Source organism: Canis lupus, chromosome 2 (genome assembly GCF_011100685.1).
Source record: "Canis lupus familiaris isolate Mischka breed German Shepherd chromosome 2, alternate assembly UU_Cfam_GSD_1.0, whole genome shotgun sequence".
Lineage (NCBI taxonomy): Eukaryota > Metazoa > Chordata > Mammalia > Carnivora > Canidae > Canis > Canis lupus.
This window is the reverse complement of record NC_049223.1, coordinates 35,397,253-35,420,268: the sequence shown is the minus strand read 5'-3', so window position 1 is coordinate 35,420,268 and position 23,016 is coordinate 35,397,253. Positions and strand designations below refer to the sequence as shown.

Sequence of the window (23,016 nt, the reverse complement as noted above, 5' to 3'; positions counted from 1 at the left end):
ATTATATGCCTTCACAAGTATGTGTTCAAACACAGAAAGAGGAAGACTAAAGGAGTGTCCTCACTGGATAGATAATCTCTTCTTTCTCTGGTCAGTCTGGGGAAGAGGGAGTGGAGAAACTGTTGGTGTACTTTCTTCCCTATATCACCTCAAATTTCCCCCCCTACTTGATGCAATGGTCTTAGAACCAGGGCTGTACCTACAAGGTCTGGAATCAGATGATTCCTTTTTTTTTTTTTTTTTGGATGCTCCTTTTTTATTGAAATACTTGATCTCTTTTTAAACAGTTGAACAGATAGGTTTACATATCCAAAATTGTTCCAAATATACAGAAATGTTTCTTTTTTTAATAATAAATTTATTTTTTATTGGTGTTCAATTTGCCAACATACAGAACAACACCCAGTGCTCATCCCATCAAGTGCCTCCCTCAGTGCCCGTCACCCATTCACCCCCACCCCCCACCCTCCTCCCCTTCCACCACCCCTAGTTCATTTCCCAGAGTTAGGAGTCTTTATATTCTGTCTCCCTTTCTGACATTTCCCACCCATTTCCTCTCCCTTCCCTTCTATTCCCTTTCACTGTTATTTATATTTCCCAAATGAATGAGAACGTATAATGTTTGTCCTTCTCCGATTGCTTTATTTCACTCAGCATAATACCCTCCAGTTCCATCCACGTTGAAGCAAATGGTGGGTATTTGTCATTTCTAATGGCTGAGTAATATTCCATTGTATACGTAAACCACATCTTCTTTATCCATTCATCTTTCGATGGACACCGAGGCTCCTTCCACAGTTTGGCTATTGTGGACATTGCTGCTATAAACATCGGGGTGCAGGTGTCCTGGCGTTTCATTGCATCTGTATCTTTGGGGTAAATCCCCAACAGTGCAATTGCTGGGTCGTAGGGCAGGTCTATTTTTAACTCTTTGAGGAACCTCCACACAGTTTTCCAGAGTGGCTGCACCATTTCACATTCCCACCAACAGTGTAAGAGGGTTCCCTTTTCTCCGCATCCTCTCCAACATTTGTGGTTTCCTGCCTTGTTAATTTGCCCCATTCTCACTGGTGTGAGGTGGTATCTCATTGTGGTTTTGATTTGTATTTCCCTGATGGCAAGTGATGCAGAGCATTTCCTCATGTGCGTGTTGGTCATGTCTATGTCTTCCTCTGTGAGATTTCTCTTCATGTCTTTTGCCCATTTCATGATTGGATTGTTTGTTTCTTTGGTGTTGAGTTTAATAAGTTCTTTATGGATCTTGGAAACTAGCCCTTTATCTGATACGTAATTTGCGAATATCTTCTCCCATTCTGTAGGTTGTCTTTTAGTTTTGTTGACTGTATCCTTTGCTGTGCAAAAGCTTCTTATCTTGATGAAGATACATCCACGAAGGCAAAAGAAACAAAAGCAAAAATGAACTATTGGAATCAGATGATTCCTAAGCAAAAAATGTAACTATGTTTTTAACATTTATTTCGGAATTCCTAAGGGCCTGTTGGTCAGGATGTGCCTTCATGTCATCTGGGAAAATTTGGGTTAGCAGTGAATGCAGCTATATTGCCTGATGCTAAACATAGCCCCCTCATTCTGTAACCTTATTCCACATGAACAGGAGTGGACCAAGGGGGAAGCACTTACTAGCATTGCTGCCTGCGATCTAGACCAGCACAGTGGCCAAACTTAGTGTGTCTTCCAACTATGGAAAAATTTGAAAGTAAATGGAGATAAGAGGGATGCCTGGGTGGCTCAGCGGTTTAGTGTCTGCCTTCGGCTCAAGGCATGATCCATGATCCCAGGATTCCAGGATCAAGTCCCACATTGGGCTCACTGCATGGAGCCTGCTTCTCCCTTTGCCTATGTCTCTGCCTCTCTGTGTGTCTTTCTTGAATAAATAAATAAAATATTTTAAAAAATAAAAGGAGAGAACAAACAATTGTAGATATGGCTAAAGGAAAGCATAAGTGGGTTATGTAATGAGGGAAATGCAGTGTTACATTAACACCTTGAAAGAAGCTCAGAGGGGATCCCTGGGTGGTTCAGCGGTTTAGCGCCTGCAGGACGTGATCCTGCAGTCCCGGGATCCAGTCCCACATCGGGCTCCCTGCGTGGAGCCTGCTTCTCCCTCTGCCTGTGTCTCTGCCTCTCTTTTTCTCTCTCCCTCTCTCTCTCTCTGTGTGTGTGTCTCTCATGAATAAATAAATAAAATCTTAAAAAAATAAAGAAGCTCAGAGCAAGAGATGATACCCAGACTTTCTTATTATCAACTTTCTAACTTTATTCCTTTCTATTCCATGACATGTAGGCCAAATCATTAGCTACTGCTCATGAATGAATGCTGTTATGAGTTGAGCTGTGTCCTTCCTAAAAAAGACACACTGTCATGCTAAACTCTAGTATCTCAGAACACAAAAGTAGTCAAGTAAAACCGAGGTCATTGGGATGGGCCCAAATCCAATATGGCTGATATCCTTATAAAAAGGGGAAATATGGGGGCACCCAGGTGGCTCAGCAGTTTAGCACCACCTGCAGCCCAGGGCGTGACCCTGGGGTCCCCGGATCGAGTCCCACATCGGGGTCCCTGCATGGAGCCTGCTTCTCCCTCTGCCTGGGTCTCTGCCTCCGTGTGTTTCTCTCTCTCTGTGTCTCTCATGAATAAATAAATGAAATCTTTAAAAAAAGGGGGGGGATTTGAACACAGGCACACATGGAGTGAAGGCTATGTGAAGAGGCATAGGGAGAAGAATGCCACCTACAAGCCCAGGAAATAGACCTGGAACATACCCTTCCCTACAGCCTGAACAAGGAACCAACCCTGCTAACAACTTGATTTCAAACCTCAAGATTCCAAAACTCTGAGATGATAATTTCCATTAATTAAGCCACCCAGTTTGTGGTATGTTGACATGGCAGCCCTAGAAAACTAATATAGGGGCACATGGATGGCTCAGTCGATTAAGTGTCTGCCTTCGGCTCAGGTCATGATCCTAAGACCCACATCAGGCTCTCTTCTGGTGGGGCCGGTAGGGTGGTGGTGGGGGAGCCTGCTTATCCCTCTTCCTCTGTCTGACACTCTCCTTGCTTGTGTTCCTTGCCCCACTCTGTCAAATAAATAAGTACAATCTTTTTTAAAAAAGAAAGCTAGGGCAGCCTGAGTGGCTCAGTGGTTTGGCACTGCCTTCAGCCCAGAGCCTGATCCTGGGAACCCGGGATCGAGTCCCACGTCGGGCTTCCTGCATGGAGTCTGCTTGTCCCTCTGCCAGTGTCTCTGCCTCTCTTTTTCTCTGTGTCTCCCATGAATAAATAAATAAAATCTTAAAAAAATAAAACTAATATAAATGCAAACCTATACCTCTGGCCATCCTTCTTTCCAGGAAAAGTGAACAATCAGTTGTACCATTTGAAGTTCTCTCGCATCAGGAGGAGTTCCCTTCCTTCCTTGGCCATTCCTGTAGAATGCAATTCTCTAGGAGTCTTCTTCTGACTTGTGCCAGATTTCTATGTGGAAACATTTCTAGTTAGGCTCAAATTTTCCATCTTCAGTAATCTGATCACAGGGCACTCCCAGTGAGACCAAGATACATGTTGAAAGAGAGGTGGTAATGCAAGAACAGTAGGTACACTGCCAGTCTAAACCATCTACTCCTGAAACATATTTATATTCTCTAGGCCTTGTCATGTATGATCTTATATTATAACTTCCACTTGAAGATGGAGAACTGCTACACATGAAACCAATTTTTTGGTTTGATGAATCAGCTAATATCTAGGAAGTTATGAGATCCTAGTTAGTTATAAGTCAGATCACATGTTTACTTAGTATTTCATAGGCAGGGGTTCAGTTTCTACCATGGCCCAAAAGCAAACCAGGAGCTGTGTTACTAAGTTGGGATCTCTAAAAAGCAGACTTTGAGATAGACTTAGAGTGTAGGGTGTTTCCTAAGGAGTTCTTTGGTATTAATACCTGTAGGACTGAGGTGATGGAGGCAAGATTCAGGAGACAGAGAAGTGGGGAGCTCTGAAGTTAAAATGGCCCTTCAGAGTTGTTCGTTTTAGATTGCATTAGCCAGGTCTTTCTACTTCCACTTTGACCAGTTATTGGATGTGGCTTACCGAAGGATGGGTGTGACAGCTGAAGGATAGCCACTATGGCTCCTGGCACCCCAAACAAGTCCTTCTTTGGAGGGGAAGCTGGGTGGTGTATCTCCATGTACTTACAGTCCACCTGCTGTGCCACTAAGATCCTCTTCATGTTTATTCGGGAGGTAACCCCTTGATGGTTCTGAGGGGCCTCTTCCTGGGTGGAAACTTAGAAGAGAAAGTTTAATGCAATGACCTACCGCCCCTACTACTGAAACAGGTTTCAGGGTTAAAACTAATCATCATTATCTCCCTCTGTACTGCCCATTTTAGGTTTCTTCTAACCCTCCATTACCATGCCTGCTGGTGTCACTAGCTTACCTGGTCGTGTAATCCAGACCTTCATCCCTGGTCATCTGAGCCCTGGTCATCATGTCCTTCTCAATCTGGAATTGTTGCATACATTCAATTACCAAAGTAACTAGGCAAATACGTACCATGAGGCACTCAAGTGGGTCCACTGGGTGCCAAATGTATATTTCCTTGCCCCCAATGTGTAATAGAAGCCCTATTTTCTCTGTCTGATCAGAGTCAAGTTGGTCACTTCTCTTCTTGTCTTGAACCCTGGTCACATGGAACCCAAAGATTGAGGCTACTGCTTTAGCTTATATTATGTTGGGGATCTTGCTATGTTCCCTGGTGGAATTTTTTCCCTTTAGAGACAAAGGCTTTTAATTCTGCAAAGCCCAGATTTCAGAAATGGGAAGCACAAATTCCCCAACTGGGTTGTTGGGAGCAATGGTAACTGAAGCCATTTCTGCCATATAAACAGGTTAGTGTTGGTCTGAATTGCTGGAAGGTTAGACATTTGGCTATAGAAGCAACTAGATAAGCCTTGTTAAGTAAGGCATAGACACGTTCATCTTTGCCACTGTGGCCTCTTTGTTCATGTGTCCATCATGCTAGTAGTGTTCTGGCTAATGAAGAGGCTGTCTAAAGTTAAGTGGAGGGGCACCTGGGTGGCTCAGCTGATTAAGCGGCTACCTTCAGCTCAGGTCATAATCTCAGAGTCCTGGGAGCAAGCCCACAGTAGGGCTCCTTGCTCTATTGGGAGTCTGCTTCTCCATCTCCATCTGTGCTCTCTCTCACTCTCACTCTTGCTCTCTTTCAAGTAAATAAACAAAATCTTTGAACAATAAAGTGAAATGGATATATAATTTTGTCTATTTCAGTGTTTAGTGACTCTTCTTGGTGAGATGCCCTTTGGTGGTCATTAAGTTAGTGCATATAGATTTCCACACGTTATGGTCACTCTCATATATCTATCAACGTGCCTCTAACCCAGAGCTCCTTACATTCAGCCTTCCAACTTTTCAGGATCCCAAAATTTTGTCCTTAACACCTTTATTCGATGAAAAGAAACCAGAGCTTTTTGTAAGGTAGTTGAAAACATGTCTGGATCAGCAATAAAAAAGAATAATTTTGTGATCTCTTGCCATGGCCAGAAGCAAGGATGCTTTCAATATAATGGGTTGGGTTAAAATTCCAAAGAGGTCAGTGTAAGGAGTTTCCTATCGGCCAAGTTGTGATAATTTAGTTAGTAAAAATGGACCAAAGATGTATACTTGATTAAAACAAATTAAGTCCATAAATACCATGGGTATATATGGATACTGAAAAAAAAATGATTTTCTCTTCAAATAGTTAGCATTACACTCAGTTTGATTTTTAGTTTATTGATCCTTTGGCCAATACTTCACCATACTGATTACTGCAACTATACAAGACATCTTGCAAATATGTATGTTTACTTGTCACTTGCCAATTCCTACAAAAAAATCTGGTTGGATTTTGATTGGAATTGCATCTCTGTAGAGATCAATTTGGTCGTAATAGACATCTCAATAATTTGGGGTCTTCCAATCTATGAATGTGGCATATTTCTCCACTTATTTAAATCTTCTCAACTTCTCTTTGCAATGTTTTATAATTTTCAACGTAGAAGTCTTACATATATTTGGTTAAATTTATTCCTATTTACTTTTTGATGCTATTGCAAATTATAGTTTTTTAATTTTATTTTTCATTTGTTGCAGTTATCTGGAAATACAATGGATTTTTATAAATCAACCTTAGATCCTCAACCTTGCTAAATCTACTCATTAGTCCCAGTAGTTTTCTTGTAGGTTCTTTAGGATTTTCAACATATGCAATTATGTCATCTGTAAATAAAGACAAATATTTTATGTATCTGTGTCTTTTATTTACTTTTCCTGCATACATTGACTAGACCCTTCTTTATAATGTTGAACAGAACAGTGATAACTTTCTGGCTTTGTCTCTAGTATTATGGGGAAGCATTCAATATTTCATCACTAAGTATTATGTTAGTAGGATTTTTATAGATATTCTTTACCACAATGAGGATGTTCCTATTCTCTAGAGTGTCGAAAATTTTCACAAAGTGCATTCTGAATTTTTCAAAGACTTTCTATGCATTTATTGAGATGATCACATAAATGTTCTCCTTTATGCTATTAATATGATGAATTATATTGATTGGGGGTTTTGGGGTTTTTAAAGACTTTATCAGAGAGAGAGAGAGGGTGAGCATGGGGGGTAAGGAGCAAAGGGAGAGGGAGAAGCAGACTCTTCACTGAGTAGGGAGCCTGACACAGGGCTCAGTCCCAGACCCCAAGATCATGACCTGAACTGAAGGCAGATGCTCAACCAACTCAGCCACCCAGGTGCCCCTGATATTTTGACTTAACACATACTAGGTTTATCATCGGGGGTTTTATTCAGTTTTGAGTAACATAAAATTCTCACAACATGACCCACAGATTAGCAAGGTGTTTATTTCTCTTTTGGAAGAGTCCAGAAACAGGCAATAGTGGGATACTATAGCCATTTAACAACCTACAAGGGGACCACAATTACTCATTTGTTTATATTGTTTTTGAACTATGTGCTCTCTACAGAAGTTACATTTTTCACAACGTGGAGAAAAGAGAATCAGAGGATTGGAAAAAGTCTCTAATCATGACATCTTGATACACCAATAAGAAAATGCCAGTTTGACTGTAGAAAATTCAAACAGCTGTGCACATCTAGCCACCAAAGTAGAACTATGAATGGCGAGCTCATGGAGATGCTTGTGGAAGCTGCCACCTTTGAGAGAACTGAAATTAAGTGCTTAGTGATTGGCTCGGGGCTGATATTCAACAAAGCCAATAGTTAGGAAGTCAAATTTGACGTTTGGAACTTCTGAACAGTTCTGTATCTGTCAATCTGCTGCTTGTACATTCTTTTGAGATTAATGGATTCACTTTGAATTCCAAATTTCATACAGGTTCCTCTTGTCCAATTCTAGCTTACAACCATATAGCAAAGAAGAGTCTGGAAAATGTGGTTCTAAGTCTCATATAACACAATCCAGCACAATCATCATTGCCCCCAGCTTTCATTCTCATGGTTGCAAAGGCTCTCCCTTCAACTCGAAGTGTTGTGTCCAACTTGCAGGAGCAAAGCACAAAAGGTGAAATTACCAAGTCTAATGAAACCATCCTTTTTGATAGCTTTTCACATTTTTTACTTACATCGACTATTTATTGACCAAAACAAATGGTTGTATGCTACATTAGCTACAAAAATTCTGCAGATCTCTCAATAGTAAAAATCAATAACTTATCTCAACTAGTACCAAAATCAATATGACAATGACCACATGCATTACATATAGGAATAGAAATTAATTAGAAAGAATAACAAAAATTTTCAAATACACTTACTTACATACTAAAAACACTTAAGTCGGGGCAGCCCAGGTGGCTCAGTGGTTTAGTGCCACCTTCAGTCCAGGGTGTGATCCTGGAGTCCGGGATTGAGTCCTGCATCAGGCTTCCTGCATGCAGCCTGTTACTCCCTCTGCCTGTGTCTCTGCCTCTCTGTGTGTGTGTGTGTGTCTCTCATGAATACATAAATAAATAAATATTTTTTAAAAATTTAAAAAATAAAAAAACTTAAGTCTAAGGAGACTTCACAATGGAAAAGATACCATATATTAGTGAACTATAAGGAAAATAACTTATCAGAAGTTGTATGATACACTTACAAGGAATTTGGAAGCAGCAGTTATATCACAAAGATTTATGTTAGAAAACACAAAGTTAGAAATTATGAGCTAGGAGTCACTTCAAAGATGAGACACTAATAAAACAATTCCATATTTATAACATTTTAAAGATTTTTCCTCCAATATGAATTTCCTTACATATAATAAAACATTAGATGCACCTGAAGCCTTTCCCACATTGATTATGTTTGTTGTGCTTTTCTCCAAGGTGACTTTTTACTAGTCTTTGAAGCATGAAGATAAACTAAAGGATTTTATGCATTCTTTACAGCCCTATATCCCAGTATGAGTTCTCACTAGCTGACTAAGAAATGAGAAAGACTTGAAAGCTTTTCGACATTCTTTAAATTTTTATGGTTTCTCCTCAATGTATAGCTTCTCAAATAAGCACTGAAGTGTTAGGAAATGCACTTTCCCACATTTCTTACACTAATATGCTTTCTCTCCGATGTGAATTTTCACAAGCCTTTGAAGGAATTAGATACAAGTTAAAACTTTCCTACACTCCAGATGTTAATACAAATTCTTGGCAGTATGAATTCTCATTATCTAAGCAATAAGAAGGCAGAAGTTACTGTATTTCATATATTCACAATATTTCTCTTCCAATGTGCAATATCACACATATAGTAAAATATGAAAAATGAAAGGATTTATCACATTATTTTACAATTATAAGGCCTCTCTCCAGTGCTTGTGGTTATTAAAAGGAAAGGAAAGGAGAAACTGTAGCCTTTCCCACATTTCTTACATGTATAGGACTCCTTTTTGATATGTTTTCCAACTTGTAGAGTAAGGTTTCAGAAATAAGTAAAGGTTTTCCCATATTCCTTATATTTGTAAGGCTTCACCTCAATGTGAATCTTACATCTACAGTAAGGGACATAGAAGAAATAAAGACTTTATCATACCCTTCTACAGTCAAAGGGGTATTTTCACTATGAGTTCTCACATGTGCCTAAAGGATGAAGGACAAATGAAGATTTTTCCACGATTTTTACATTTATTGTATGTAGCATTTTCCACATTTTTCTGAGAGATGAAAAAATGGAAGATTTTTTTCACATTATATGAAATAAGGCTTAGCTTCAGGAGTTTTACATATACAGCAATGGATGAAGAATGAATAATGGCTTTCCTACATTTTGTATATTATTTTCCAATGTGATTTTTTACATGAGTCCTACAATGCAAAGAACAGCTGAAGCGCTCTCTATAGTCCTTAGATTGATAGGGTTTGTGTCAGTGTGTGATCCTATGTATATTTTAACAAATGAATAATATTTTTTCACATCCACCAAATTCATAACATTTCTCTTCAGTATGAGTTCTTCCATGCACATTTAAATTTGAAATCTGGCTGAAGGTTTTCTCACAATGATTATCTTCATTATATTTCTCTCTAGTATGAAATATCTTCTACGTATTACATATTAAGGTATTTTTCAAATATTTTCCAATTTGATGCTATTCGTAGAGGTTTTTAACCATATGAATTCTTAAATATCTCTCCTATGTCTTAATGCTGATCTTCTGTGTCATGACAAAAAAAGACGAGGAAATTTTTCCACATTGTGGGTGAAGTGACATAATACTAATTTAAGGTAGACTCTGTTAATAAAGACTGTGTATTCTCATTCTTAGATGAAATAACCTCCCAAAATATTAAAGGTAAAAAGTCAATTTAGTATACTGAATGGAATACAAGAAAGTACAAAATTAAGCAAAAACAAACACACAGAAACCAAATCCAGTAAACAAGAGACAAAGGAATGAAAACAGATGATACAAAAAATTGCAGTAGAGGCACCTGGCTGACTCAGCTGGTGGAACATGTGATTCTTGATCTAGGGGCTGTTTGAGTCTCACCTTGGATATAGAGATTACTGAAAAATAAAACCTTTTAGGGCACCTGGGTGGCTCAGTCAGTTAAGCATCTGCTTTGACTCACGTTATGATCTCAGGGCCCTGAGACTGAGCTCCACATCAGGCTCTGTGCACAGCATGAAGTCTGCTTCTCCCTCTCCCTTCCCTCTGTGATCTTTCTGGCTCTCACTCTCTCTCAAATAAATAAAGTTTTTTTAAAAAATAAAATCTTTAAAAATTTTGCAATGGACACAATCATATAAATAATTATATAAAATATAAATGGAATGAACTCTTCAAGAGGCAGAAATGACAATACTGGATAAAAAAGCAAGATCCAACTCTCTAGTTTACATAAGATGTATTTATACAGACAAGATGAGAAAGTAAAAGGGGAAAAAAGATATTATATGAATCCTAAGCATAAGAAATATGGGGTGATTTTATTATTATCAGATTAACAGTATTACTGGAGACTAAAAGGGATGGTTCATAATACTTAGTGTCAATTCATCAAGAAGATAAAATAACCCTACCAATGTGCAAATATAATAACAGAGCTTCAAAATACATGAAGTTTTAAAAAGTGCCACACTTGAAGGGAGAAATAGATAAATTCACAATCATAATTTAAGAGTTTAACATTTTATCTCAGTAATTGATAGAACAAGTAGGATGCAGTGGTAAGAATAAAGAAAATGTGAGCAACATTATCAAGCAACTTGGTTTATTTATTTATAGAATACTACACACATATTTATTTCAAGTACACATGAGGAATTCATCAAGATAATTCATATGGGATCACAACAAAACCCAATAAATCTCAAAGGGTTGAAACTATACAGCATATGTTCCCAGACCAAAAGAGTTACTTTGAATATGAAAAATGTTGCATCTGGATATTTGGGAATGAAGCAACATGCTTCCAGTTAGCCAACAGGTCAAATCAGAAATCAAAAGGGATATCATAGATAAATTTAAATTGAATGGCAAAAAGATCACCATGTATCAAAATTCATGAAATGCAACCAGAATAACATAGAGAAGGAAATGTATAGCTTTATGTTATATATTTTAATCTATATAAAAAAAGTTTTAGCAACAATGATACAAAACTTCAGAGAAACTGGAAAAAGAAGAGAAAACTAAATCCAAAATAGTATAGAAAAATAAATAAAAATGTAAGAGTGGAAATCAATGAAACAGAAAACAAAAATAGGAAAATGACAAAGAAAAAAAACTTTTTAATAAAGATTAATAAAATTGATACTGATAAAGCAATACTGATAGACAAAAAGGAGACAAAATGTATTTTACCAATATCCAGAATGAAAGGGGCATCACTACAGATCCTAAATAAATTGAAAAGATAATAAAGGAATATTATCAATAACTTCATGTCAATAAATTTAACATTGTAGATAAAATGGACAAATTGTTTTTTAAAAAACCTGTTATGAACTGACACAAAAACAAACAGGAAAATGGCATTGTAGCATATCTATTTAAACAATTTTTTGCAATTCAAAATTTTTCCACAAAGAAAATGTTAGCCACAGATGTCTTCTGTGGTAAATTCTATCAAATACATAAAGGAGAAATAATAAATATCTTACACAAACTCTTTCATAAAGGAAAGGAGAAAACAATTGCCAAATCATTTTATGAGACCAGTATAATCCTGAAACTAAACCTGTTAAGAGCATAATATGAAAAAATACATAGATCAATATCCTTCATGAATATAAACACAAAATTCTCAACAACATTACTAGCAAATTTGATCTACCAATAGATACCATATTTTTCACACAGCTGTATGCCACCTGGAAGAAAAACATAAACAATTTGCCTGGTTAATCATAGCCATAGAAATGCCATTCTGTTTCCAGTCTGCAAGACTCCAGTTTATTGGATATCCTTGGATATCTTTGTATTCTTCTGCTAATCCAGGTGCCCCAAGTTGTGTAAGTTCTTTATGTAGAATGGAGAGGGACTTGATTGAGATTTCAGTGCTCAGATTCCAACTGTGATCACATCACTAGTACTGCAATGGCCACCTGAACTTGCAAGTTGGAAACAACCAATAGGACCAGGACTATGGTTAAGCAAGTTAACCATAAGCTCAGAAGCATAATTAATGGGTCTTCTCAAAACTTAGTATTAAAGATAGATACTATTTAATGAAATATTCTAAAAAATCAAACTTAATAGAAAATCCATTGTGAACAAAATATCCAAATATTAAATAAAGAAGGGATCTAACACTATGCTTGCAAAACTTGGCCTCACCCTAATCCCTCACCCTGTCACATCCTGATGTCAACTTTATTGTTTCCTGATCTCACTGGGGGAAAAAAATGGCCATACCTACAGTAAAGTTCCCTCTCCTGGGATGCTCCTTCATGGACAAGAGGGCTAGCAAACATCTAGATCTGATAATGCTGGCATAGTTAAATTTACAAAAAAATTCCTTTAGTTTGCAAATATGATCTCTCCTAGAATATGTTATTAATGCCAAGTTTATTATATATGCTTATGCATTAAAGAAAAATATCTTTATGATGTGGAAAAACAATGTTATTCTGGTATATATCTGTGCATGCAGCATATCTCCACCATCTACTAAAGCTACTCCCTCCCACACACCTTCAAATGCACACATAAACAAACATGCACAGATACACAAACACTATGGGTGCAGCTGTGGAGTTCTAAAATTGCTTGAGGCATTACCGTTCATGTATCATGAAAGACAGTTATTGCTTTTTCATGGCTGTGGTGATAAATTGGAAGTAATGCTCTTTTCAAGGCATGACCAATCAATCCAAGGAAGACATAAATATTCATCCTTTAGAGATGACTTTAAATTGTACACTTTACCAATAAAATATTTGTGAAGTAATACAGGAAAGCAATAATGGATACTAACACATGAGGGTCTCTGAACCTGTTACAAAACACACATCTGTGCATATTGAGAAGGTGTTAGGAATTTCTAATCATTCTGCTAGGCATATTTTACCAAGACATGTAGATTGATGATATGGTTATTAAGACTTTCAGGACACATATTTGGGCAGTTTATTTTACTATGCAGAATTTTGACCCTGCTACTTCCCTGTCTGAGACAGAAAATGGTTCTAGATGACTTCATAAACATCATAGTCATTTTGTCAGGACACCACTCCTGCAGGTTACTTTTGGGTTACTCCTAGCCAGGAATATTCCTTTGAAGGTTCAGTTACTTGTGTATGCTTGTATTAGCCAAATTGCAAAATGACTGAATAAAGATACAAAATTAGCCACAGTAGATCAGAGTATTCATCTTATGATCACAAGTTGGCTGCTTCAACTTGAGGCTTATTCCCCAAAACCCATGCTAGTTATGAAAAAGAAAAATGGGCAAAAAAACCTGAGGAACATGTCACCTCACACCACCCCTTTGAAAAATATTTGCCTTAATTATACTCAAATTAAAGTCTTCTGCACCCTGAAGGAAACCATCAACAAAACAAAAAAGCCACCTACTAAATAGGAGAAATTTTTTGTAAATGATATATCCACTAAAGGGTTAATATGCAAAATACATAAAGAACTTACACAACTCAGGGCACCTGGGTGGCCCAGTCAGTTAAGCTTCTGACTCTTTTTTTTTTATTTATTTTTTATTGGTGTTCAATTTACTAACATACAGAATAACCCCCAGTGCCCGTCACCCATTCACTCCCACCCCCCGCCCTTCTCCCCTTCCACCAAAGCTTCTGACTCTTGGTTTCGGCTTGATCTCAGGTTGTGAGATTGCCCCATGGATCAGGTTCTTGAACTTGCTCACACTCTCAAAAAAAAAAAAAAAAAAAAAACCATACAACACCAAAAAACAAATAATTCAATTTAAAAATGGGCAGAGAAAAAAAAAAGAAAAAAATAAAAATAATAAAAATGGGCAGAGGACTTCAAAGATATTTTTTCGAAGAAGACATACAGATGTCCAACACACAAACGAAAAGAGGCTTGACATTACCAATCATCATGGAAATGCAAACCAAAACCACAACGAGATAACATTTTATGCCTCTCAGAATGGTTGGTATCAACAAGACAAGAAATGGCAAATGTTGGCAAGGATGTGAAGAAAAAGGAACTCTCCTGCACTATTGGTAGGAATGTAAATTGGGGCAACCACCGTGGAAAACAGTATGGTGCTTCCTCAAAAAATTAAAAATAGAAATATCATACAGAGGCGCCTGGGTGGCTCTATCAGGTAAGCATCTGACTTCAGCTCAGGTCATGATGTCAGGGTCCTGGGATCCAGCCCTGTGTGGGGCTCCACGATCAGCACAGAGTCTGCTTCTCCCTCTCCCTCTGCCTCCTCCCTACTTGTGCACATGCTCACTCTCTCTTCCTTTCTCTCAAGTATATAAATAAAATATTTAAAAAAGAAATACTATATAATCTAATAACTACACATTGGTTATTTACAAAAAAAACCCTCCTAAAAATACTAATCTGAAAAGATATATGACCTCTATATTTATTGCAGCATTATTTACAATAGCCAAGGTATGGAAGCAAACTAAAAGTCCATCAATAGCTGAATGAATAAAGATGTGTGTGTGTGTGTGTGTGTGTGTGTGTAATATATATATAGGAATTTTATTCAGCCATAAAAAAGAATGAGATCTCACCATTTGCAACAACATGGATGGACCTAAGGGTATTAAGGTAAGTGAAATAAGTCAGACAAATACCATATGATTTCACTTACAAGTAGCATCTAAAAAAAAACAACAACCCTGAACAAACAAACAAACAAACAAACAAAACCCTGAAACAAAAACAGATCCTTAAATACAGATAATAAACTGGTGTTTGCCAGAGGGGAGGGGTAGGAGGGATGGGAAGAATGGGTGAAGAAGAGTGGGAGATATGGGCTTCCAGTTATGGAATGTATGATTTGGGGGAATGAAAGGTATAGCATAGGAAATATGGTCAATGGTTTGGAATAGCACTGTGAGGTGAGAGATGGTAGCTATACTTGTGATGAGTAAAACATAATGTATAGAGTTGTTAAAACACTATGTTGCACACCTAAAACTAATGCAACATTGTGTATCAATTATATTTCAATTAAAAAAAAAGAAAAACGGAAAGAAAAAATTTCCATTAAGCACAATGCCCCAATTGTCCTTTTAAATCACTAGCAATAAATAGCTGAGTACTAGGACATTCCTACGTGTAAGAGATTATGGAAGCAAGAATATTTCGGCCTAGAGTAGGGGAAGGCAAAGACGAATGGGTTCAGAATGGCTTTTTTAGTAGCTATTTGTATTTGTTTCTTATCATTGATATAACAAATTGCCACAAACTTTGTGGCTTAAAAACACAAATTTATTATTTTATGGTTCTAGGGGTCAGAAGTCTAAAATGAGTCTTACTGGGCTACATTTAAGGTAGGGCTGTGTTCCTTTCTGGAGGCTCTAAAGGAGAACATATTTTTGCCTTTTCTAGCTTCTAGCGCCTGCCTGCATTCCTACACTGGAGGCTCCCTTCCATCTTCAAAGTCAGTAAAGGCTGGTGGAGTCTTTTGTAAAACATCACTATGATACTGACTCTTCTGCTTCCCACTATCATCTCTTATTAAGGGTTCTTATGATTATGTTGGACTCACCTGGATAATCTAGGGTAATCTATCTTAAGGTTAGCTGTCAACTTTATTTCTATCAGCAACTTGAATTCTTCTTTGATATATAACAAATGATAGAGTTCCAGATCTCAGGACACAGATACTTCGTGGGGCCCTTATTCTCTTTACCACAGTCCACCCTGTGGCTCCCAAAGATTCACATCCAAACAACATAAAAAATATATTCAAAATCCCCAAAGATCTCATCTCATTACAGTATCAACTCAGTCCATAATTTCATCTAAATTTCATCAACTCCAAAACTCAAAATTTCACCATCTGCATCATCTAAATCAGGTATGGGTGGGACCATAGATACTATACATCCTGAGCATAATTCCTCTCCATCTGTAGACCAGTGAAACTAAACAAATTATCTGTTCTCCAAACTGTATCATGATGGGACAGGCACAGGACAGTAATTAATAGCCATTCCTGTTCAAACAGAAAATAGAAAGTAGAAATAGTCAGATGCCCCCCAAAACACAGAAATCCATCCAGGAAAACTCTATCTCCTTTTAAGGCCTTGGTTTGGACCTCCATCCTCTGAGATCCAGGGTCTGTTTTGAGCCATCCTTTCTTTCTCATAGAGGGTAGTATGTTTTTTGGCCTAAGGAGTTTTTTCAATTATTGCTTTCTCATAGAATTGTGCAGTACAATAGGTTTCTCTTATATCATTCAAGCTGCTAATATTTCTAATGGCAAAACATTCTCAAGAACTGTTTGAGTCCCTTGTGTCTGTCACAGGGATTCTTTCTCCCAGATAATAGGCTACTTCACAGTTCTTGCCAGTATAATTTCATCTCTATTTCTGACTTCTGCTGGGATGGCTGGGATTTCCATGAATTGCATGCCTAATCTCTTTAAAGAACCTGCTATATAACTAAATACTCTTACCTTTTAATCCTTTCAAGGTGCTAGCAAAAGATTGTCCTGTGACCCCTTGGCTCTTGCTCTAGAGCATACTTTCCTAATTTGAGCCTCGTGAGAAAAGCCTGAAAAGGCTAAAAATTTAGCACATTACCCAGTTCTAGTTCCTTTTAAAAGCTTAACAGTTCTTCCCACCATCTATCTTATTCCTCTCACATTTTATTATAAGCAGCAGGAAGAAACTGGACTGCACCTCATTTCTTTCTGATCTCTTACCATTAGTGACTTTAACATCCATATTTCTACCATCTCTTCATAATTATTTGGGTATTCTTTTTTTTTCTTGAGAGAGAGAGAGAGAGGAGAGAGAGAGAGAGAGAGATGGAACACCAGTGCTGGAGAGTGAGGGGAGGGGGTGGGGGGTAGGGAGAGAGTCTTAAGCAGGTTCCTAGCTTAGCATGGAGCCAGATGTGGGGCTTGATCTCAGGACCCTGAGATCACAACCTGAGCCAAAATCAAGAGTTGGACAAAAAAAAAAAAAAAAGAGTTGGACACTACTGAGCCACCCAGACACCACGATTTAGGTATCCCATATAGCAACATATATATTCTCCACGATGCTCCTTACTTCATTCTGAGACTTTGACAGCAGAGTTGTTAACATCCATATTTCTAGCATCATTCTGTCCAAAAAAAATCTAGGATTTTTCCATCATGCTTTTCAAAATTCTTCCACCCTCTGCCTACCTTCTAGTTCCAAACAACTTCTATGATTTTAATTATTTGTTCCAGGTACCAAAACCTTTATTGTTCAGGGTTCAAACAGAGAAACAGAACCAGCAGAATTGAGAGATTTGTTGCAAGGAAATAACTTACCCAATTGTGGGAGCTGGCTAGGCAAGTCCAGTATCTGTAAGACAGGCAATTAAAGGACTGGCTGAAACTCTGGGGCATAAGCTGAAGCCTCTGCCCACAGGGAAAATTCATCTTAGGGAAAATTCATATCTGCCCTGAAGACTTCCACCTGATGAATCAGGCCAACACAGAACATCTGGGATATTCTCCTTATTTTCAGGTTGACTAATTAGCAACCTTAATTCCATCTGAACCTTAATTCCTCTTTACAATATAGCTTAATATTTAACAGGTTCCAGGAACTAGGATCCGGATATCTTTAGGGGGCCATAATTCTGCCTACCACACCATTTTATAGCATCTGCAAAATTAAGAGGCTCCTGGAGATAGAGGAGTCCTGAAAACAGAGCTGATTATTTCTTCAAATCATTCAACACCCTCACCAATATATTTTTAAGTAAGTTTTCTTTGATTAACTAATATTAATTATGCAATGTATTTTCTTTAAAATCCCCTAACAACAAGTACAATGTCATCATCCAAAGGCAACTAGATATTGGCATGTTGTGCCATCAAAAGATACTCTAGGCCTAGAACTTGGAAGTCACTTAAGAATTACTCTGCAATCACAGTACATAATTGCAAGCAATGCTTTTCCTGGCACTAAAGCTGTTAAAGTATAGAGGAACACCTTAAATGTAATCTGGGTATGAGTAAATCTGTCTAGCACTCTTATCAGGATCAGAATTTAAGTTACATGTAAGTGAGAACCCCTATGTTTTTCAACATTAATGAAAGAATGCATGATAGATATATTTTCATGATGTGACATATGTATTTCAGAGCAAAAATCTAATGCTTACAAGTGACTTTTTGAAATAAATAGCATAAAAATGTACAGTTGCTGCCTATTTATAAAACAAAAATCCAAAAAGAGCTTGGAAAAAGTGGACATGGGTAAATACAAATTGATTCCACTCGAAACACAAAAGGGGTTATGCAAAAGTCATAGGTGGGTTAATAACAAAACCTAAAAGACTTGCAGTAATTTAAAAATGAAGTGTGTAGTGCAGCCCCGGTGGCTCAGTGGTTTAGCGCCACCTTCAGCCCAGGGTGTGATCCTGGAGACCCTGGATTGAGTCCCACATCAGGCTCCCTGCATGGAGCCTGCTTCTGCCTCTGCCTGTGTCTCTCTCTCTCTCTCTCTCTCTCTGTGTGTCTCTCATGAATAAATAAACAAAATATTTTTTTAAAAATTAATTGTGTAGAAAGGAATCATTCTCTTTTTTAAGTAAACTCCATCATGGAGCCCAAAATGGGCTTTGAACTCATGACCTTGAGACCAAGACCTCAGATGAGATCAAGAGTCAGAGGCTTAACCAATTGAACCAACTCCAGAAATCAGACATTCTTAAGTAGTGTTACCGTTAAGAGTAAATTTACTACGTATAAACAGGGGGAAAGTACAATTAAAATTACTACTGGAAAAAAAAGAAAAAAAATTACTACTGGATTTTTTTTTTTTTACTACTGTATTTTAAAAAGCAACAGAAAGGCCAAGGAGACAAAACTAATGGAAAAGGAAAAGAATAAGTTTCAAATACCTAAACTATTCCGGAAAGTTGGATTGGAAGGTTGGATTTCCCTCTGACTTCCTCCCAAGATCGTGGCTTACAATATTGGGGAAAATCGGCTTCAAGAATTTGAACTCGCTGGTCCCAGTCCCTCCCGCCAGACACACCTCGTACTGGTAGCTCTGGGACAGGGTCCCCGCGCCGCTGACGTCCACCAGGTGGCCCGGAAAGTGGCCCTCGGGCACCGCGCAGCCACCCCCCGACGCCGCCCCGCTCCTCCTGCACAGCCGCACCGCCACGAACGCCAGCGCCGAGCACAGGAAGAGCGACGACACGGACGCCAAGGCGATGACCAGGTAGACGGTGAGCGGGTCGGCCCGGGCCTCGGCCGCCGCCACGTCCGGCAGCGGCAGGTAGGGCTGCGAGAAGCCGTCCACCAGCAGCACGTGCAGCGTGACGCTGGCCGACAGCGGCGGCTCGCCATTGTCCTTGACCAGCACCAGCAGCCTGTGCCTGACGGCGTCGCGCTCGCTCAGCAGCCGGGCCGTGCGCACCTCGCCGTTGTGCGCCCACACGCCGAACAGCCCGGGCTCCGTGGCCTTGAGCAGCTGGAACGACAGCCAGGCGTTCTGGCCCGAGTCGCCGTCCACCGCCACCACCTTGGTCACCAGGTAGCCCGCCTCGGCCGCCCGCGGCACCAGCTCGGTGCAGGGCGCAGAGCCGTTCTGCAGCGGGTACAGCACGAAGGGCGCGTTGTCGTTGTCGTCCAGCACCAGCACGCGCACCAGCGCCTGGCTGCTCAGCGCGGGCGAGCCGCGGTCGGCCGCGCCCACGCGGACCTCGAAGGCCTGCAGCGCCTCGTAGTCCAGGGACCTGAGCGCGAACAGCTGCCCGTTGTCCGCGTTGATGGACACCAGCGAGGCGAGCGGCAGGTGCGGGTCCCGGGGCGGCAGCAGCGAGTAGGTGACCTGGGCGTTGGCGCCCGCGTCTCTGTCGGTGGCGCTCACGGTGCCGATGTGCAGGGCGGGGCTGTTGTTCTCGCGGACGCGCAGGGTGTAGGTGGTCTGGCTGAAGGCGGGGGCGTTGTCGTTGACGTCGGAGACCGTCACGGTGATGTTGTGCTGGGTTTTCAGCCTGGGGGTCCCCAGGTCACTGACGGTGATCGTGATGTTGTACTCCGCCTGGCTCTCTCTGTCCAGCGCCCCATTTGTTACTAAGGTATAGAAATTCTCTTCTGATGGTTTCAGGAGGAAAGGGAGATCATCCTGGATGCAGCAAGTCATCTTTCCGTTGTCCCCAGAGTCTCGATCTCGAACTCTAAACAGGGCTACCTCTGTTTCTGGAGAATTTTCAGGAATGGGGCTGGTGAGTGATGAAATAGTTAGTTCTGGGAAGTTATCGTTAACATCCACCACCTCAATGGAGACAGAGCATCTTCCAGAAAGCCCTCCACCATCAGATGCTTCTATTTCCAGCTCATATGAAGATATTGTCTCAAAATCTAGTTTTTTAATCAGTCGAACTTCTCCTGAAAAGTTGTTTAGCTCAAAAGTTGTACTTATCTCCTGAGAACTATAAAAATAGGAGTAGGATATCTCCCCATTTGTCCCAGTGTCTAAATCTCTAGCAGAGACCTTGACAACTAGCATGCCCACAGGGCTGTTCTCTGGAACTTGAACCTGGTAGAGTTTCTGTACAAACTCAGGGGCATTGTCATTGACGTCCAAGACCAAGATGCGAACCTGAGCAGCACCAGACCGGGGTGGAGAGCCGCCATCCAGCGCTGTGAGAGTTACTCTGAGCTCAGCCTGCTCCTCCCGATCCAGCTCTTTGACTAGTACCAGTTCTGGGTATTTCCTACCATCCCCTCTGGTGCGGGTAGAAACACGGAAATGAGAGTTGGGACTGATGCTGTAATTTTGGATGTTGTTGTTGCCCACGTCCAAGTCCTGGGCTTTTTTCAAAGCAAACACAGTCCCAGGAGGGCTTGTCTCCAGGATTTTCAGAGTCATTTCTCTTTCAGGAAATTCGGGAGAATGATCATTTATATCTCTCACCAGTAGCTCAGCCCGAAATACTCCCAATGGGTTTTTCAGTAACACTTGGAAATGCATTACACATGGATCTGTAGAGCCGCACATCTCCTCCCGATCCAGTTTCTCACTTAATACCAACTCCCCGGTCTGCAGATCAAGCTGCAAGCCGGGTTCGTTATCCTCAGAGACCACCCGGGCTCCCCGCGCTGCCAGCTCCCCTACTCCCAGTCCCAGGTCCTTGGCCAGGTTGGCCACAAATGAGCCACTCTCTGTTTCCTCCATCACGGAATAGCGACGGGATTCCCAGCCTGCCAGAGCCTCTCCCAACAGGAGAAAGAGAATCAGGACTTGCCTTTGTTCAGGAAAGCACTCCCCTCCGGCCTCCATCTTTACATCCACAAACGCCTTTCCAAAAACAGGGCTCACCTCTACCTTGGGAACAGTGAAGGATCTCGGTTGGTAACTATCCGGAAATGCTGATGAGTATCGTGACGTACTGGTCCTGAACTCTGCGTACAAGCTTTTGTCTTCGGCTATAGATGGGAAGTAGAGTTCACAGCAGTTCCCGGGCTGCCTTTTTTTTTTTTTTTTAAGCCTTAGCCTGCAGCGCCACCATGCGTTGTCTTCCAAAAGAATCGCTACAATTGTCTTTTCTCTGATCCAGCCAGCAATTGGGAGTTTGGAAATGGTTTGAAGGAGGTAATATTATCAGAAAACCATGTAATTATAATTATTCATTCTTTCACTCAAAGAAGTGTTATTGTTATTTACATATTAAGTTCTGAAATAGATCACTAAACAACCCAAATATAATCCCTACTTTATACAAACTGTAGTCTGGGTGAAGTGCTCCAAAAGTTGAGAAGTGTAAGAAGACAATAGTAATAAATCATGTTGTAAAAACAACAGTATATACTTAAGTGATTTCTTAAAATTCTCTCAGCAAGAAAGTGAATTCCTCTAGATTTTCTTTCAAATTCTAGGCAGTGTATGTGACAGAATGATGGTTCCCGTTGGTTGAATCACAACGAAGAAAAAGCTACCAGTTAAATCCTAGTTTATGATATCACTTCCACATAAGGTCAGGGAATTATGATTTTGTAAAACTTCCAAACAATGGTAAAATGCATATGAAGGCACTTTCTATATCTCTAACCCTACTTTTCCTCCTTAGCATTTATCTGATATGGCATACATGTACATACTTAATTTTTTCTTTTTTAAAATATTTTATTTATTGTTGATGACAGACACACAGAGAGAGAGGCAGAGACACGGGTAGAGGGAGAAGCAGGCTCCATGCAGGGAGCCCAACATGGGACTCGATCCTGAGTCTCCAGGATCACACCCTGGGCTGAAGGCAGCACTAAACCACTGGGCCACCGGGGCTGCCCTAATTTCTTCTTTTCTGTGTCATTCTTGGGCTTGAGATCTTTGTTCTATTAATGTCCACATGTCCAACATCTGGAACATACAGTAGATGCTCAACAACTATTTGTTTAATAGCTCAATCAATAAAGCACAGTTAATTTTAAAATTCTGATAGATGGATTCTTTTCCTAAGAAGATCCTAGTTCATTATATGAGCTGGATAAACAAGACACCATGTTCCCAAATAGCCATTTTCTGCATTCTTTAGAAAAGTAATTTGCAATACTTCAGAATGATCTAAATATTTTTCATTAAATGGCAAAATACTCTGGCATCCCCTATGCAATGGAATAGATTCTAAAAAACAAAACCCAGAACATAGCGACCAGGCTATAAAGATCCTACAAATAAGGTACATCTCTTAACTCTGGGAAATGAACTAGGGGTGGTGGAAGGGGAGGTGGGCGGGGGTGGGGTGGGGGTGACTGGGTGGCGGGCACTGAGGTGGGCACTTGACGGGATGAGCACTGGGTGTTATTC

The 23,016-nt window shown here is 39.9% G+C and overlaps 1 protein-coding gene across 7 annotated transcripts; it reads right to left on the bottom strand.

The window, feature by feature from the left end:
* Positions 1 to 1,311: 1,311 nt before the first annotated feature.
* On the bottom strand, positions 1,312 to 21,904 carry LOC487178 (protocadherin beta-15). Of its 7 annotated transcripts, XM_038530388.1 has the most exons (5): positions 19,237 to 21,904; positions 4,462 to 4,526; positions 4,219 to 4,308; positions 3,353 to 3,498; positions 1,312 to 1,371 (listed from the first exon to the last, which is right to left on the bottom strand). In XM_038530388.1, exons 1-4 carry the CDS (start codon positions 21,490 to 21,492, stop codon positions 3,417 to 3,419), a joined length of 2,493 nt encoding a protein of 830 aa, XP_038386316.1. In that variant the 5' UTR covers positions 21,493 to 21,904; the 3' UTR covers positions 1,312 to 1,371; positions 3,353 to 3,416. The 7 variants fall into 7 exon arrangements, with proteins under 7 accessions (XP_038386316.1, XP_038386317.1, XP_038386318.1 ...); XM_038530390.1 differs by lacking the exon at positions 1,312 to 1,371 and having other exon boundaries at positions 3,361 to 3,498; positions 4,114 to 4,308; XM_038530395.1 differs by lacking the exons at positions 1,312 to 1,371; positions 3,353 to 3,498 and adding an exon at positions 17,517 to 17,550 and having other exon boundaries at positions 4,290 to 4,308; positions 19,237 to 21,902.
* Positions 21,905 to 23,016: the final 1,112 nt, after the last annotated feature.